The 18,638-nt window shown below is 33.4% G+C and overlaps 1 protein-coding gene across 1 annotated transcript in view; it reads left to right on the forward strand.

Annotated features, from left to right (window-relative positions):
• Positions 1-18,638, forward strand: part of LOC130649993 (AP-3 complex subunit beta-2-like) — a 38,246-nt gene that overhangs the window by 13,244 nt on the left and 6,364 nt on the right. Inside the window, exons 7-11 of the mRNA XM_057456025.1 lie at positions 4,446-4,631; positions 15,833-16,000; positions 16,075-16,172; positions 17,297-17,351; positions 17,452-17,523. Coding sequence (XP_057312008.1) covers positions 4,446-4,631; positions 15,833-16,000; positions 16,075-16,172; positions 17,297-17,351; positions 17,452-17,523 — 579 coding nt within the window. The remainder of the gene's footprint in view (positions 1-4,445; positions 4,632-15,832; positions 16,001-16,074; positions 16,173-17,296; positions 17,352-17,451; positions 17,524-18,638) is intronic.

Here is an 18,638-nt window from a genome sequence, read left to right on the forward strand (position 1 = left end):
GAAAAAAGGATCAAAAGGAGACATACAAATTTCAAACCATCACTTCCAAACCAAAATGACCTTTGTAGGGGTAGCATGTTTCCTCCGTTGGCATGTTGAGGCCGTGAAGCACTTGAATTGGTCAGTAGAGAAAATCAACCCTCATGATTGGTTTTACGCGTTAACGATCAAACCAAAGCCGGTAAAAACGGAGTCTGCCGTGGATCCAAAATAAAGCTGCAGGGCCGCGGGTATGTCTCGCTACTTGCGACGCCATGTTGCGCAGAGACAGACAGATGGAATACGGCTATTATAATCAAGATATTAAAAAATGGCCTTACACAGTTACACTTTGAAATTGTTGAGTGTTGATTGGATTGGAATTAATCCTTTACTCCTACAATCACTACTTTGCCCACACATAGTCAAGGTGTTTAAAAATTCCTGCACTATAACATAAACGATGCACATGCTGCAAATAAATAAATACAGTTTTCAATCTTTTTTTTTTTAATTTTAAAGAAATTAAAACTTTACCATGATTTTATTCCTGTTGTTAAAAATATTGGAAAATTTAGCATATGTAATGTGTCAACTAAGTGTTTTCAGGTTTCATTTTCTCCTTAGTTAAAAAGGATTATATTTAAAAAAAAAATAAAACTGTAAAGTAGTTATGCTTAAGATTTTTAAGAAATAGTACACTAGAAAAAAAAACTGTGTCATTTTATATTTTTTCCTAGGCAAATTATAATGGTGTTATCTTTGCCAATCTGATTTTTACTCAAGTGCAACTGAAATTGTGGCTATCTAAGTGTTAGCTATGTCTGCCTAAAAATTGAAAGTAGCCAAATAGAAGGTATCTACACCTTACACTGCAGTATAAAAAGCGAAAGTCTAAGGGGTTAACTGTGTTGACCTTACCCACAATAATTTTTTTTAACAGCAGACTGTAGGATCCGTTTTATTTAAATTAAACGAAAGCTTATTCTCCAAAATAGAATTGCAGATGTTTGGCGGGATTTACTAAGCACTCATCCCAGGATCACTCATCCCAGGATCACTCATCCCAGGATCACTCATCCCAGGATCACTCATCCCAGGATCACTCATCCCAGGATCACTCATCCCAGGATCACTCATCCCAGGATCACTCATCCCAGGATCACTCATCCCAGGATCACTCATCCCAGGATCACTCATCCCAGGATCACTCATCCCAGGATCACTCATCCCAGGATCACTCACAATTAATTTTTGAACTTTAGCAAAAACTTGTTCTGGGTATGTGACACGGTTTACCTGCAGTTCAATGCTCAACCTTTTATTCAACACTTAATTTCTAGTAGCAGGGTGGCGAAAATATCCCTTAAAATCTCCTATAATCCTCTTTTCTGTGGAAAGGATTTGTGACCACCTTCTGAATGTGTTAACCAATTAGCAAGCCTTAAAAATTTTTTATGGTTAAATTAATTTTGCACGCATTAATTATCACATCAGCATTTTCACTTTTTTGACAAATGACAGAAAAGGTAAGCTATAATTTAGCAAGACTATCGAAGCAAACAAATTGGTCTTTAAGATTTTTGCTACAAACAAAGATTTTGAGATCCTAAAGTAAGATAACTATCCTTATTTATTACTATTTTCTCAGGTTTTTCTTGAGTATAAGAGCCTTTTCTCCTAGCCAACTTTATTTGTATTTATTTGTATTTATGTTATAATCACTAATCTCATTTTTACTCTCGTAGGGTTGTGGCTGTTGTTAGCTAACTCTGGCTAATAAATGAATAATGAATAATAAATGAAAGTAGCTAAATACAGTTTCCTGCAACAAAAAATTTAAATATATAATTTTAGTAACAGGATCCGTCTTTCGTGGACAGACAGACAGACATTATTAAAGAGATGGAGTAAATAACCAATATTACCAAAGCTTTATAGCCAGGTTGAGATCAATCAGCATTTGACTGGAAAGGATAATGTCAATATCATTTGATCAGAAATTTTCTGAGCATGTGCTCAGGCTTCAAAGCTTTTGTTGATGCAGTTGAAGCTCAAAATGGAACTGAATACTTCATGTGTTGTCATTAGGGCCAACTTACTTATGCTCAAGAATGTCAATTTCTTAACTTTTTTGTTACATTTTTGGCTGGTTTACATGTACGTGACATAAAATTACATACACGGTCGTGCATGACAATTTTCGTGCCCGTGATTTCATCGGCGTGCGCGTAAATTGTGCATCCTTTTTTTAGAAATTTCCCTAACAAAAAAGGTTAGTCAGAAGCTTTATATAATCGATTTCGGCCTTTCCCAATTTTCAGGTATGGAATACAAGTCCTATTGACCTACCTTCCCGTGGTGTATTCCGTACACTTAATATGAGCTGCTTATGGGATGTAGTTGATGATATACATGTTCATTTTTCATAAACTAAAGCTCAGGGCACTTTCCAAATGCTCCTTGAAAACTTGTATTTTACCAAGCTTGCGTCAGTTCAACTCTGGTTTTTAGATAGCACATCGTTATACTTTTGAAGACTGAAGTCGTTCCCAGTGCTTCGCAAGTTTTTATTTATATAGAAACCTAAAGAAAATTTGCGCAAAGAGAGCTTTTGAAGCAAGAGGGCATACTAAACCTGGATTCAAAGTTTGTTCAAGGACATTAAAGGGGAATTAAGCCCAAATTTTTTTTCTCCGGAAATATCTTTTACAAACCCTACTTATTTTGATGATATATAAAAAAAATTGAAATTCTTTGAATTTACATCCCTTTTCTAGCATAAAAGTTGACAACAGTAATCGCCATGTTTAAATCATAAAAAATCTGCGATGGAGATCTATGACGTATCTTACGCTCATTTCAATTTTTTGATCTCTTCATCTTTTTTAAAGTTGTTTACACAATGTGAACAAACGTAACAGCGTATTTGTTGATGTTATCTTTCTTCCAAAAACGATGCCTACTTGTAAAATTTATGGCTGTAGAAATAGTACTGGGAAAGGAGAGGTGAAGAAGTCTTTTTTTATGATTCCTCGACCGAACAGTAACGAAGAAAAGTTGCGTTGTTTGAGATGGATAAACAACATGGGTCGTGCCGATGTGAACATCAATACGTTGAAATTTGGTAAAGACGCTGTGTTATGCGAAGATCATTTTCACCCAGATTGTTTAAAAAAAGAAATAACATTAACACGGTTCAAACATAAAATTTCAAAATCCTTGTGCATCGTGATGCACTTGTTATCATTCAACTTGTCCTTCAATAAATTGAAAAATTCTTGGCAACACTTGCATTCCACAAGAGTGAAGCAATTATAAATAACGCAACATGTACAAGTACACCAATGCAAATTTTCAAGTCTGCTTGAATTCAATTCGTCTTCTTCTTCGCTATCACTAGATTTATAAGTCACTTTTTCAAGTTCTGCTTTGGAGTATTCAGGCTCATTCATGTAACATCCTGTTACTGACGTTTCGCTAGAGTCACTTGAATATTCTACTTCTGAAATAGGAGAGTCAGAGCAGGAGCTTGAATTTTCCATATCTCACTGCTTTCGCTCAGCGCAAGCTTATGCTTCTTCAGCGTAATATACGTCACGATATAACAGTCTCCAGAATCAGCCGTGGCCTCAAAAAATTTAAATGGCGCTTACCGTTCGCTCATAGAAGGGGTAACTTTTATATTAAAATCAATCCAAATAATATTTATTTTTCAAAATTTTGACCAGAATTTGGGAAACGAACATAATGTTAACCGAAATAATGCTATTTAAGTTTGAGGCTTAATTCCCCTTTAACGTTATATATTATATATTCTCTTATGATCGGTTCATGAAAACATTTTTAGTTCATTTTGAGATGGGGGAAAAACAAAAGCAATAATACTGTTGTGGACAATAAACAAGATTCATAAACACACTTTATGTGTGAAAGCACTTTATGCACTGTTAGAACAAAGGTTCCTAGAAAAAAATTATTTTTCACTTATTATCGTCCTCACTGTTGCTAGTTATGCATAATGAATCACTATCGATGTCCTCCACTTCTTGGAAACGTCGTCTTTTGGGTGGTATAACTTTTGTTGCCTGCCATTTTTGTGAAGAAGAAAGCACTAGAAACTTTATCAGCGACCATGCGGGCTTAATCATTTTTTAACGAAAAACGTCACACATAAGTATATTTCATTGTTTTTTTAACAAATCAAAATTTTTATAATAAGGAGATTTATTCACTTTGGGTGCACGTTCGTCACCGTGCATGCAATTTACGAAGCCCTGAGTACTCACATCGGACGCTCTAAATAACATAATCACACTGCTTATTCTCACCCTTCACGATCATAAGGATAAACACGATCATAAGGGTAAAGGTTAAAAAGATGTTTATTTTCTTACCTTGAGTGTGAACAAAAAAGTGATTAAACAACATAAACGATATCAAGCAAATCTTTTTTCTACTCTTAGCTTGTTGCAGGCAGCACTGTGATAGCTTTTGAAGAAGTGTGTCCAGAAAGAATAGACCTCATCCACAAAAATTATCGAAAACTGTGCAACATGTTAATTGATATTGATGAATGGGGACAAGTGGCTGTTATTAATATGCTAGTGCGATACTCTAGAACACAGTTTCTTGATCCTAACAAGAATATGGTATGTTTTTTTTTTGTTGTTGTTTTCAAATACTTTTTTGGTATTTAAGTTCTACTACTGCTAGTATATATATTTTTTTCAGCAGCTTAAAAGAAACTTTCTATTCTATAATACTGGTATTATTTTACCATTATGATCGGTAGTAAGACAATAGGACTACTGGTAGTAACGTTTAAAATTACTGGTAAAGTGGAAATTTTGTACTACTCAATAAGTAATAAAAGTTTGTACTTTAAACTCTCGCCTGCAAGGATAGTATTAGTTTCCAACTCGTAATTAACTAACTATCAATGTTCCAAATTGCAGTTGCAACTTCAACAAAAAGGTTTTATTTTGGAAAAACTAGGGAGACTCGAACCAGCACTGCAGCAGAACATTACATCAAAGTGAACATGCTAACCAACTGAGCTATCGTGACAGAGCTAATTTCTGAATATTTAATGTAAACGCCCATCTCAGCATTTTTAAAATGCAGTAAAGTAACTGTGTACATAATAAAAAAGAATGACGTTTCTGTTGAACAGAAGACAGAAGACAATTTAATTGACTTGCAAAACTTATTTTAAAATGAATAAATTTAATAATTATTATTGCTTTTGCTGCCATAGTTTCTGTGAATGGATTACAAGGTTCTGAAAGTATACATTAACATTACTTTGGTTTTGCAAAAGGTATTTTTACCTAACTAAAAAATGGATTTATGTTCCCGTTGATAAGGGACAATCGCTTCCCAAGTGGATAATCATTTTGCGAGTGCAAAGTGTTAATTTTTTTAATTCTTTAAAATACTATACAACGTCCAGACCATTGATTTGGTGCAACAAGTCTTAAATTTCCCAGCTTCCCTTCTTTAAACCAGTCAACCTAAGGTATAGACGGAGTGAATTACCACGCCATATATTCAATTTAAGATCTTTTACTTGCTTTATGTATTCTAACGAGGCTTCTCATTATTCTTATTTCTCTGTTGTTTAAACAATAGACCTATTGTGTTTACCAAAAATTTCAGCCTGGTTTTCTAATAAAGCATATTCTTATCACCGTTGCCCCTTTTTTTATTATTTATAAGAATCTGATTTTTTTACTGCTGTTTCAGTTTAACCCTTCCCGTCCCGTTCCCGGAAAAATCCTGATCCCGGACAGGTCAGGGGTTTCACTAGGACCACTTTGGATGACCCACGCGGCCGCCCTGTATCTTTAAAACTAACAAGATCGATTTTTTTTAACACTAGAATAATTTCTATCTCGTTTGCGCCCGATCTGACGATTTTTAAATTTGGCTACCGTAACTTATGCAGATTTGCTTTTCAAAATTAAAACAAAGATGGCGACTGGATTTAGCGCATGCTGTGGCTCTGGATCTTCGCCTTTTAGCAGCATTAATGCATCATTTGGCCTCTCTATTAATGAACTAAACCTTGAAGAGGATAACGATGAGGATGTAGTAGCAAGTGATGATCCAATTAACAGATTATTTTGCCAGAGTGATAGTGAAGACGAAGATTTTTTGGGAATTTCTGATGGTGTGGAAGAATGTGTTAATAAAAGTTCAACTGATAATGATGAATTGACAGAACCTAGTTTGAAGAAAGCTACAATCCCGGACAAAATATTTGGAACTTTTGAGGAAAATCCTCTTCTTGGCCCCCTTGCCCCCTATTTCAATGTTGCCGGGCTGCCCACTGGTTATAAGGCACCTTGCAACATTGAAATAGGGGGGAGGGGATGTGAGCAGGGCAAAAACATGTAAAATGTGAAAAGTTCCAATATATTTTGTCCGGGATTGTCTGAGCAAAAAAATGAACAGGAAATTGTGATAATTGGCCAACCAAAAATTTTTTACTCAAATTTAGGCCGTAAATCACAGCACATAGCTGTGATTTACATAACTGTGCACGTAAAGGAACAAAAACAAGACCAAAAGACCTGTGCTAAAAGTGCTAATCTTGTAATTTAGAAAAAAAAAAGTTAAAAATGAGTGTTGACAAGAACTTTGAAGTTGGTTTAGCCATCAGAGCAATACGAAAAGTATATTTGATTACTTACAGTCAAGTTGATGAAAAGAAATGTGCTTACAGAGAAAGGTTCGGGGAGGTAGTTATTGAGGCATTCGATCCTAGGAAAGAAAGCTCAGTGCAACCTGTGCAGTGGGCAGTTAGTAAGGAGCTTCATGCAGAGACCGGTTACCATTTCCACATGTGTTTAAAGCTAAGTGGAAACAAGCGCTGGTATGGGGCGAAACAGTACCTAATCGCAAACTTTGGGATTAGCGTTCACTTTAGTGATGGCCACCAAAACTACATGAGTGCTTACAGATATGTGACAAAAGAGGACCCTGAAGTTTATCATAATGTAGGACACCCAAACCTTAACCTGGTGGCATCACCGACAACGTCCTGTGCAAACAAAAGTTTGATGAGGAAGCGTAGAGAATCTACACCTGTAGATAAAGGCGGTATTTGCAAAAGCAAAGGCAAAAAGAATCAAAAATTGTCAAAATTAATGGTTATCAATATCATTCGCACATGCAACATCGAAAGTGAAACTGAACTTTTAGCTTTGGCAGAGGAACAAGGCTCAGATGGATCAAATGATCTAAAAGACTTTATTGCTAACACACCAGAACACGTTTATCGGGAACTTATCAATAAAACATGAAAAATGGCTAAAGCACCCAAAACACTACACAGACAATTGCAGAATTTGCATGGAGCGACTCACTGCCAGTGTCAAAAACACACGCATAGCATCCTGCAAAAACAAAGACTGGTTATGTATGGCTAAAGAGATTTTGAAAAACAACAAGATTAATGCATATGTCTTTGCAGAAGCAGTCCGCATTTTGCTGGAGTACGGTCGAAGCAAAAATCGAAACTTACTGCTAATCGGTCCAGCAAATTGTGGCAAGACATTTCTGTTGACCCCGTTGACACAGATTTACGACACATTTTCAAATCCTTCAAGCAGTAAATACGCCTTTGTTGGTGTCGAAAAGAAAGAACTTATATTCCTAAATGACTTGCACTGGAACCAAGACATGATTCCATGGCAAGAATTCCTCAACTTGCTAGAAGGACAACTTGTCCATCTCTCAACACCAAAGACACATTACTCCAAAGACATTTGCATACAAAATGACATACCGATATTTGCGACAAGCATTTCCACAATTAAATATTCTGGCAAAAGTAACAACAAAGACGGGGAAGACGCAATGATGGAGGCAAGGTGGCGAACATTTCACCTATTTGCTCAAATACCAACATTGCTACAGAGAGATTTGGCAGCTTGCAGTAGATGTTTCGCCGAACTTGTATTTATGGGTTGTGACGAATAACAACCACGTATTTATTGTTACTTTGGTTCTGTTCTCCTATCACAGAGGCATTTTACCTAAGACGAATTATGTTGTACACAAACTTTTTTGGCTTTTAAAACTATAATGAGCTTATGTTATTATTTTGTTCAGACGTTTTAGCAATTGGTGTTGTGTACACCATGTAATTTGCACATACAACAAGTCAATTTATATTATAAAACACATATATAGTTTACTATGCCTTCCTACAAAAACAACAAACAAAATGTGAATGAGTAACCATTGAGTAACCATCGAGTAACCGTAGGTCGTTTAGAGGATTTCTTAACAAAATTGACGAGTAGCACGAGTAACCATATTTTATATTAAAGGAATATATTCTTTATATACAGTACGGTTACTCGTGTTACTCATCAAATCTTGCTAAAACCTGTAAACAGTATATGGTTACTCGATGGTTACTCGGTGCTCCAAAACTTCAACAATTTTACAAGGTCTTTCACAAGGTTAGTACCGGGTACGACGTCCTTTACCTTTTATAACCTCATCAACACGGTTTGGCATGGAAGCAATTGTTTTGTCAATAATTCTGATAGGATAATTTAAAAGTGTTCTCTTTACCCGACGACAGAATTGCACATAGGTTTCTTTCTCCAGTCTTCTTTCCAAGGCCTGTTTCTTAAGCTGGATACCAACCAAATGAAAGACGTTTTCAACGGGGTTAAGGTCGGGTGAATGAGGTGGAATCTTAAAAAGTCTGCACCCGAAGGAATCCGTAGCATCACGCGACAAACAAGAGTTTTGTGAAGGGTCTCCATCTTGAAGGAACAGTCTCCCGAGCTGGTTATTTCCACGTTCAAACATTACTGGAAAGCGATCTCTGAAAAACTGTGCGCACTTTTCACCACTGAGGCCACCTTCATATTGATGACACTCAATTACACCTTTTCCATATGCAATCGCTACCATGAACTTAGCCATCCTACCGCCACTGCACTCCTTTCCTTTAGCCGTACACTCTCTGCTTAAACCTTCACCTCTTTTCCGCCACATCTGTGTCCTTGTTGTTTTTGCTGCCTTGCATGGATTTGTTTTATGCACCCAGCCAGTTCCATCAAGGTAGAAAGATATCACTAAAATTACCCACAGGTATATCATGATGTGCACAACAAAATTTTAAGTTTCAATAAGTTGAATCAACTAGCAAGGCATGTATAAAACAACTCAACACAACACAAGATAATTAACCTTAATAACTTAGTGTCTGTCCAAAAATTTGGAGCCAATTTTTTACATTTTTTGGCAAATTTTAGCCTTTTCGTTAAATCCTCTCTGGTAAGAATACCTTTCTTCCTGCACTGATAAAAACCATATTTTGTGTTTCTTTAACACCCGTCTAACAGTACGGTTGCTCAAATGAGTAGAGCCACTAGCCGTCTGGAAATCCTGCGATGAAAAGGTGCCAAGAGTCTCGCGAAGTTGTGTCAAGTTGTGCAGTATCGATCTTGCATCCCTGTCGCAAACTTTCCTTGGCCTGCCCCTGTTTCCATGGCAACGGTCCTCAAACTCAACCGCAACGTTACCCTTCATATGCCTAAACAATGTCGTTTTGGAATAGGCTGGATACCTTCTTTTCATTTCTGCAATGCCAATTTTACTCCTGGTGAAGGTATTTTACGTACTTTTAGAGAGATGATGGCATTCCTTTGTATGGTTTTCTTTTGTTCTCCATTTTTTTATTTTTTGTGTGTTTACGCACTATAACGATAAAGACAAGCATGTTGTTAATTTAAGATAGTAATTCAAGTATAAAAAGTTTCGCAAAAATTTTTGGTTGCAAAAAATTTTAAGTCTTCTTAATATTCTCCTCTCAGACAATCCCGGACAAAATATTTGGAACTTTTTAAGGAAAATCCTCTTCTTGGCCCCCTTGCCCCCTATTTCAATGTTGCCGGGCTGCCGACTGGTTATAAGGCGCCTTGCAACATTGAAATAGGGTGAAGGGGATGTGAGCAGGGCAAAAACATGTAAAATGTGAAAAGTTCCAATATGTTTTGTCCAGGATTGTAGAAAGGAACCAAACCCTCCTGGTTGGAACATGGGGCAATGGAAATCTGGTGACAAGAAGTTGCAAGAGTTGCCCCATTCTGCTGCAAATCCTCGAATAAATGTTGATATTCCTGAGGATGCCGACGAACTTTATTTTTTCAAACTGTTTATCACCAATGAAATTATTTATGATATAACTACTGAAACTAATTGCTATGCTCATGAATTTCTTAAAAAAGCTGGTGATGGTCTTTCTCCCTCTTCAGACCTGGCTAGATGGCCTGTAAATGAAATCTCTACTGAAAAAATGTCAAGCTTCTTGGCTTTGACTTTTTATTTTGGCATAGTAAAAAAAAATTTACTAAAGTCTTATTGGTCAACAGACACTACTATTTCTACTCCATTTCCAAGAACTGTCATGTCAAGAATGGATGCTTTATCATAATTATAAAGATTTCATTGTAAATATATTCAAATGATGTCCAAATAGAGAACTGAGAAACCGATAACGTTTTAGTATATACATTATGTTTTATATATCTCAAAATTATGTTTTATATATTTGATAAGAAGTTCCTCTTGCATTCCTTTTATTTGCTGGTCTAAAGCACTAACTAAGCATAGGTTGTGGTCAAATAAGCACAATCTAAGCATGGCTAATAGACGGATTGCCAACTTTCCTTTTATATACTTACAATTGTTACTGAATTGTCTATTACCGTAGTCGAACCGGGACTTAGATAATGCTTTATGACCATTTTTTAAAAAAAGAGAAATACCTTGCATGCATTTTAAACATAGTATATGCTTTAAATTAGTTGTTAAGGTTTAATTAGACTAATATTATGAAATTTACGAAAAATGTGTTTTTTTACTAAAAACGCCTGGGATCATAATGTGTTAAAAAATGCCTGGGGCGGGAAGGGTTAAAAAAAAAAGTTTATAAAAATAGACATAAATGAAAAACAGTAGAGAAATAAAATAATGACCAGGCGCTGCTTAAATTTTGATATTCTTATAAAAAAGTGTGTGTACCACGAACCATCATCACATCGTTCCCTCAAAACATTATTTTTTAAAAAATATCAAATGTTCTTTTAACAACTGACCTTTGGCTCATAAAAATGTTGTGCGGTTTTTGTGAGATATAAAATGAAATAAAAATGTGGTTTTAACAAGGAGATTTGACGTTTGAAACTTATTGCCACCAAAAACCTTTTTTTAAATAAAAGCTCGTCTATTCACAAATTTCTGACCATATAAGAAGTGTTTGACGTACATTTAAGAGTACAGACCTCAGATTTTGTTTAAATTGCCTTAAGTATTTTAAAGTTTAGATGTAAACAATTATGTCAAATGTACCAATAAACACAAAATAATTTCTCAGTGCGAACCCAGAATTAAAATCAACCAATGAGCTAAAACTAGCATGGCCATATCTCACCCTCTTATATAATAGTGAAGTTGATATGTTTGATGGGCTCTACGAAACCATAAAATCTTCATTTATTGGTAAAAAATAACAAAAACACTGGCGTATGAAATTATCAAAACAGGACTTTCCACAGGTAAAATTTCATGGCATTTTAAATTAAAGCAGGAACACAAAAACATTTGATATTTTTTTAAAGAGTTTTGCTACAATCGTTCCAATTTAATTCGAATTTTTCTTAATACTGGAGAAAAACTTTTTAAATAAAACGAAGAAACAACAAAGAACAGTTTAAAATAGAATAAAATTTGTTTTTAGGAAGTGATACAATTTTTTCCTATTTACTTATCAGGAGACAGACAGAAACGAGAACAAAATTTTTGCAGCACTTTTCATACAGAAAAAAAATTTATTATTCTTATTCAAATTAATCACTGGTAAATTTATATAATTCTCCCTCTTCGCACCGTGTTTTGCTTTTTGTTAGCAGCCTTCATCACTTTTCTGATATTTCCAGTTGTTTAAAAAATCAGATAAATATATCGATAGAAAAATAAGAATGAGAAATAGCCTGCTTATATTTTTGAAATTTTTATAAATAGGCGTGTATACTGTGAATCGAAATTGTCTCCTCAAAAAATTATTTTAAGCAGTTCATTTAGCTGCTATAAATTTGTGCATGTGAGCCTTTCTAAGGTGTTAAAAATATTGTTGCCAATATTTTTCTCAAGCTGGATGTAACAAAAGTTTTGCTTAAATTTGGAGTGTGCAATCACAATACAAAATATGAAACATAAGTTTGCTAACCCTATTCGGTTCAGTGTTTTTCGAACATATTATAACCATGGAGGAGGAGGGCAGATTAACTCCCCCTCCCTAACTTTTTATATGCTTGTACAAATTAAATCAAACTTGGCACACTAAAGTATTTCACAAAAGGAACTAAATGGTAGCAATGATTTTTTGCTACCACTTTCTGCATAAAATTACTTTAGTTCTAGAGCAGCAATTACTTCTGCATAAAATTACTTCTGCATAAAATTACTTCTAGAGCAAATTTTTACATTTCGTTTGAATTTTTGAATCCAAAATAAAAGTTAATTTTTTGTTTTTATGCATAGTTCGAATTCAGACAAACAGAACAGAAGGATTTTACATGATAAAACAAAGTTGTGTTGTAAGTTTCAAGTTCAAAGGATAATCCTGATTACAAAGATTTTGTAGACATTATTAGGAGAAGATTAAGTTATATCCAATATCAAAGCTTCTAACCAGTATGGGACCTAATAATTTGGCATGTAGGTGTCTAACAGATAAATATTAAAACTCAGTAAGTAGCACAGCCATGCAATAAAGGGATTTTTTTTAAAGAAACGTCAGGGGGAGGTTGGCTAGGGTTAAAGTGAGGTATGTAGAATATGTTTTAATAACTTTTAACAAGTTTTTCTAGGTTGGATCAAATTTGATGCACTTAGTGCGTCATTAAAGTAAAAAAGGTTTGAAAGCATTCTCGCAAGTTGCAAGTAAAATTTGTTTATCAAGAACCACAGTGTTTGTGAGGATATATGCCTTGAGGCTGTTAGCACCCTGCCCCCCTGCTTTAGTCAGGATAGGAAAAAACATAGGATCATTTGACACTAACTTTTGTAAAAGCGTATTAATTCACCAGCATAATTTTTGTTTGTCTGAATTGAGTGATTCAAATCACCTGCTCTGGTATACGTTTAAGAAATTTTTATGAAATTTTACTGGACAATACGCTTTTTTTGTAAGAACAACTGTATAAGGACAGGATGTTAATATTTCTAAGAACAAACCAGAATCTGAATCTCGTGGGTTTTGTCAAAAATTGTACAATAAAATTTAAAATGAAAGATTTTTCTTAGTACTTGTGGATTGAAATTTTTTTGCAATTTTTTTCAGATTGGCAAAAAAGCTTTATTCTTACTGTATAGCTAGCTAATGATCCAAATTTTCTATGGTGGTCTTAGTCACCAAAAAGTAATTTAGCTAGCTAGCATCATCAAACCCAGGCAAAAAATGTAAAAATAAATAGAAGATCATCCAGAACTTCACAACTCACTCTTCTTCTGCTGAAAGGGTACCACAAATATACTAATTCCAGCTGATGTAATTAATGTATGTAATAAACACACCTCCCTGTTTTTACATAATGCGTATAACAACACGCCAAAAATTGCCATTTTAGGTAAATTTTAGGGTAAAACTCATATATTAACATGTCCAAAATTTAGTAAATGAAATAAAGTTGTGTAGTGGGTTTTTACCTCTAAGTATAATCTTAACAAAAGTTATTTTTCTGATTATCAGGATACCATAGAAATTTAAGGGCTAGCGTTACGTAATGGCTAATATCTATGGCTCCGAGTGGTATAGGATCTCCATTGACTTGACATGCAGATGTTTAATATCATAGGCATTGAGCGTAGCAAAATAGAGTTAATAAAACGTTATTAAAAAAAATTAGTGAATTTAGCAGTTATCTATACTGGCATGTGTTAACAATTTGTATATGCAAAAAACTATTCGAATTTAAGACATGCATGTTATTGTTTTGATGTAAACAATCACAAAATATCGGGTTAAAAAGTTTTAATTCTTCTCAGAAACATTTGTTTTTCTCATTGTGCTAAAAAAGTTTTAATTCTTCTTGTTATTGTTCTTAAGAAAGTTTTGATTCTTCTTATTGTGCTAAAAAAGTTTTGATTCTTCTCAGAAATATTTGTTTTTTTTATTGCGCTTTTTTTTAGATTTTTTCAGACAAAAGATATACATCTCGTTCGTGTGTAGAACAATAACATTCGCATACACGCTTACAAAATCGGAGATACTTTAACAAATTAATTCATGAATAAAAGATGTTTGTGCGCTGAGACAATAGAAACACATGAGACTTTCGAATATTTTCTTGTTGGTCAAGAAAAGGGGAAAATTAATTCATCTCACCAAAAAAAATGTTTGGATAAATTTGTTCTCTTGTTTTAAAGTTAACTATGTAGGAAAAGATGAAAATACTTGCATGCTCAAAAACGGAAAAAACAACAAAAAACAAAAAAGGTTATGCAGCAAGAAGTTTTCCCGAAATTATACAGAATATGGTTGGGCTATTTTGAAAGTTATATTTATGCAGGAAGTTATTCTCCTCCCACTTAAAATAGTGTAAAACACAAGCTATTTTCCCTTGTTTTTATTTCTTTTTTCCTCTATGGTATCGACTTTTTTAATTGAAAGATTACATATAAAATAATAAAAATGAAGGAGGTTGTTTCGACAATAATAATAAATCTTGTTTTTTAATTGAAGTATTTTAAAAAATAATAAGGTATAGTTCCTCACTTATTTTTTATTTCATGTCACCATTGCCCTTACACTAAATTTCTGCATTATTATTAGAGAATTACAATAACAAATATAATATATGATAATGTCACAGGCGCATAGTGTTTTAATTTTCCTTTTTATTTTTTCATCTGCATTACATATACATTTATAAATAGCACCATCATTTAAGCAAAGTACCTTTTACTTAAATTCACCCTTAAAAATTTTGTAACATAATAATGTTGTAAGGATAATATTTTGATGATTTTTGTGGTTATACCATTTATACGCAAATGCGAAAAAAAAAAGTTTTCTTTGTATTTGCATATATCAAATCATTGTATAATTTACATTTACTTTTATTTTCACTCATAATCATTTATTCTCAAAACTCATTAGCGGAATTTTGTTTTTTAGTTTTGTGCAAATAAAAACCTAAACATATTACTTTGCAAGAGTGAGCTAATGTGTGAACTCATGTTTCATACTATTTAGTGCTGCTAAGGCTATTTTTAATACTGGTTTTAATACAGTTTTTATTGAAACGTCAAAGTTGAAGACGGGCCTCTCGCTGCGGTTTGCTACGTGTTGCACTTTGCAACGTCATTTTTGTTACTATTTTCGGTCTTCTTGTTTTTACGCCTCCTTTTAAAAAAAGGCATATTGCTGGCAAAGAAATTGCTCTTATTGAGGTTAAAACATAATTAAGTTGCACTTTTTTATTTTTTGAAATAGACCAGCCAGTTTTGACAATATATCAAAAAATAATCTTTGCGTGTAGTTTCCCTTTATTATATAAATCAGTTACTGTTTTTCCCAAAACCACATATTTTAAGGCAAAATACAGCTAACCAGTAACCACCTTGGTTCAAAATTAAGCTGACCCACTAAAGATGGGCCAATCCACCTGTTGTAAAAGTATGCATTATGTTAAAACAGCAACTTGTTTAATTTTTGTATTTAAATAAATAAATAAATAAAAGTTCAACTCCTATACAATTTATGAAGGGGCTGATTAAAAGAGATGTTTTCGATTTTTTTTATTTATTTAAAATTTAGCAAGCTGGAAATCCTGAATCACAACAGTTTTATCCAAGCTCTGAATCTGAAAATAGTGATGAATCTGAAAATGAAGACGCTGAAAAGCCAAAAGTATATGTCATGGATCCAGATCATAGATTATTGCTGCATTCTTGTCAGCCACTATTGCAAAGCAGAAATGCAGCAGTATGTTGAATTAATTAATCTGTTCATTTTAATCTGTTTATTTTGCATTGTCATACTTCCATCATTTACTTTAGGTTATTATGGCAATTGCTAAAGTGTATCACCATATTGCCCCTGCCTCTGAAGTTGGGATTGTCGTGAAAGCACTTGTTCGCCTGCTAAGAAGTCACAGGTGTGTTGCGTGTTACAAACATTCGTTAAAATCTATTTTTGATGCAACCTTTTATTTATACAAATTGTAGTTTGAATAAACAAGTACATTGCAGAAATTGCACACAGTGTATCCTCTCTGATAGCCTTGTGGTGATGGAGCATTCACTTTATTTTTTTAAAATAAACCTTTTTAATGAAATCATTCTAATCTAAATCGTGTGATTTAAGTTGTATGACAATCATTTCATTATTTTTTGAACCCTTTGAAATCTTTTTCTTAAAAAATAACTTTTTCATCTATAATCATATAACACAGCATGATTGGTTTCACATTCGCATGTAAAAAACACATGCTTGTGGTAAAATTAACAGCAACTCGGTACTTTAAATAGTAGTTTCAGGTTGCTCTGTTTTTTAAAACAATTTTGGTTTTGGTTTTGTTATGATTTGTGTAATTAAGGTCAGTTTAAAAAAATGATACAGATATTGTACCGAAATTAGGACTTGATCGTATGTGCAATATGTGTCAAAACGTGAACTTGAAATTGTTTATGGTCATTTTAGAAGGAAGTTTGTTAATTGTTAGGCTTCAAGGGAAAACTATAATAAAATATTCGTGAAAAAATATTTGTATATATAAGATATCGGATGTTGAAGTTTCAGAGGACTATTTGGAATAGGTTTTGTGTCCTGAGCTAAGGTAATGAGTAGGTGGAAATTGGGAAATTGCAATGGAAGAAATGATTTGACATCAAGAAATTCGATGACGTCATTACTTTTTTAAAAATATGACTTTCTAAATTTTTCATTTTTCCAGCCAATCAATGTATATTTTTCTAATTTTTTTAATTTGTTGTTGAAAATATGGGTGACATATGGCATAGGTGATAAAAACAACCTTTTTATCCCCGAAAAATGTAAGAATATGGTTAATGGCATAACACATGATTAATGTACTAGTAACCATTTTAAATCTTTTTTTAACCATTTTTTCAAAGAATTCATGATAGTTTGGCTTTAATTTTTCTACAATTACAATAATTATATTTTTGCCATTCACAGATAAAAGTTTGAAGTAGTAGACAGATCTTTTCTGATGCTGGTTCTTCTTTTTTAAGTTTTCCAGTTTCAACTTTTTTTTAGAGAAGTTCAAACGATTGTTTTAAGCAACATTGTTACCATATCGTTGCAGCGTAAGGTACGCCATTGTATATATGTAGCATTTTACAATTTGTGTAAAGTTGTTTTTTAACCCATTACAATTGCTGTTACAATATACTTTGTTTAAAACGTTTTAGGGGTTGTTCGACTCGTACCTAAAATCATTTTTTGTACATGCTAGTGATCCTACACACATCAAAAAGTTAAAGGTGAGAATATTTTTTTTGCACACACATTAGCTAGAAGAACCATCTTTTAAAGTATTTACAATTTATATCCACAGCTACAATGGGTAAGGAAAAAGTTTGGCAAAATAACGACTTTTTGGGACAGTTTCCAAAGATGGCTAAAACTATTAACTCAACAACACGTAACAACCGGAGCAACTTTTCTTTATGCGTAGGCAAGCTAAAAGCTTGTCGCACTTTCCAACTTGCCAATAAAGTTTAGTGAAATAACAAAAATAAAATCTAAACTTCAGGAAATCTTTAAATTTCATTGCGTGGGTTTAGCAGATTGTAATGGTGCAACATCAATTTTGAAAGAACAATACAATAAGAATAATCCATTTTTTGCAAATATGCTTTTAATCATCCTTTTTTTTATAAATCTAAAATTTACAAAATAATAATGATGTTTTGTATTGTTTTGCTATCACAAAGTTACTTCCAGTACACTTACTTGGGCATAATCTAACAAATTAAATGAAGCACCTGTTGTCTTTCAAAACAGAAAAAAGGATTGGTTGGTACTAAGTTGTTTTGGTCTTGGAAATTTATTTACTTTTGCAGATAGAAAAAATTTGAGAAAAACCCACCAACGTTTTTGTAGGTGTTATCGTGACACGTGTTGCTTATAATGTTCAGACTTTTTACACAAATCGACAAAGCGAAATAATGCAGGCGTTATGTTGCTTGTAGACCAGTCCATTCCAAACTTATATTTCAGGTGAAGGCACCTTTTGATCTTGATGAAATATAGTTTTATAGCATTTTATAGCATTATACTTATATTATATATTTATATATTATAGCATTAGTTTGGAACATATATCAGTGAAAAGAAGCTATTAGCCACAGTACAAAAATTTTTCAACCATAATTTCACTTGTTAATTAAAAAAATTTTTAGGTTTTTTCAGTTTGACTCTCTTACAGTAGCTAGACTTATTTACATTAAAGACATAGATATAGATAAAAATATTTTCGATGGTGGCCTCAGTCACCAAAAAGTACTTGAGCTAAGTATACCTACATCAAACCAAGACAAAAAAATGCAAAAAATTAATATTGGATCATCCGGACCTTTACTTAGCCAGCTACAAT

This window comes from Hydractinia symbiolongicarpus, chromosome 1, assembly GCF_029227915.1.
Source record: "Hydractinia symbiolongicarpus strain clone_291-10 chromosome 1, HSymV2.1, whole genome shotgun sequence".
Taxonomy (NCBI): Eukaryota; Metazoa; Cnidaria; class Hydrozoa; order Anthoathecata; family Hydractiniidae; genus Hydractinia; species Hydractinia symbiolongicarpus.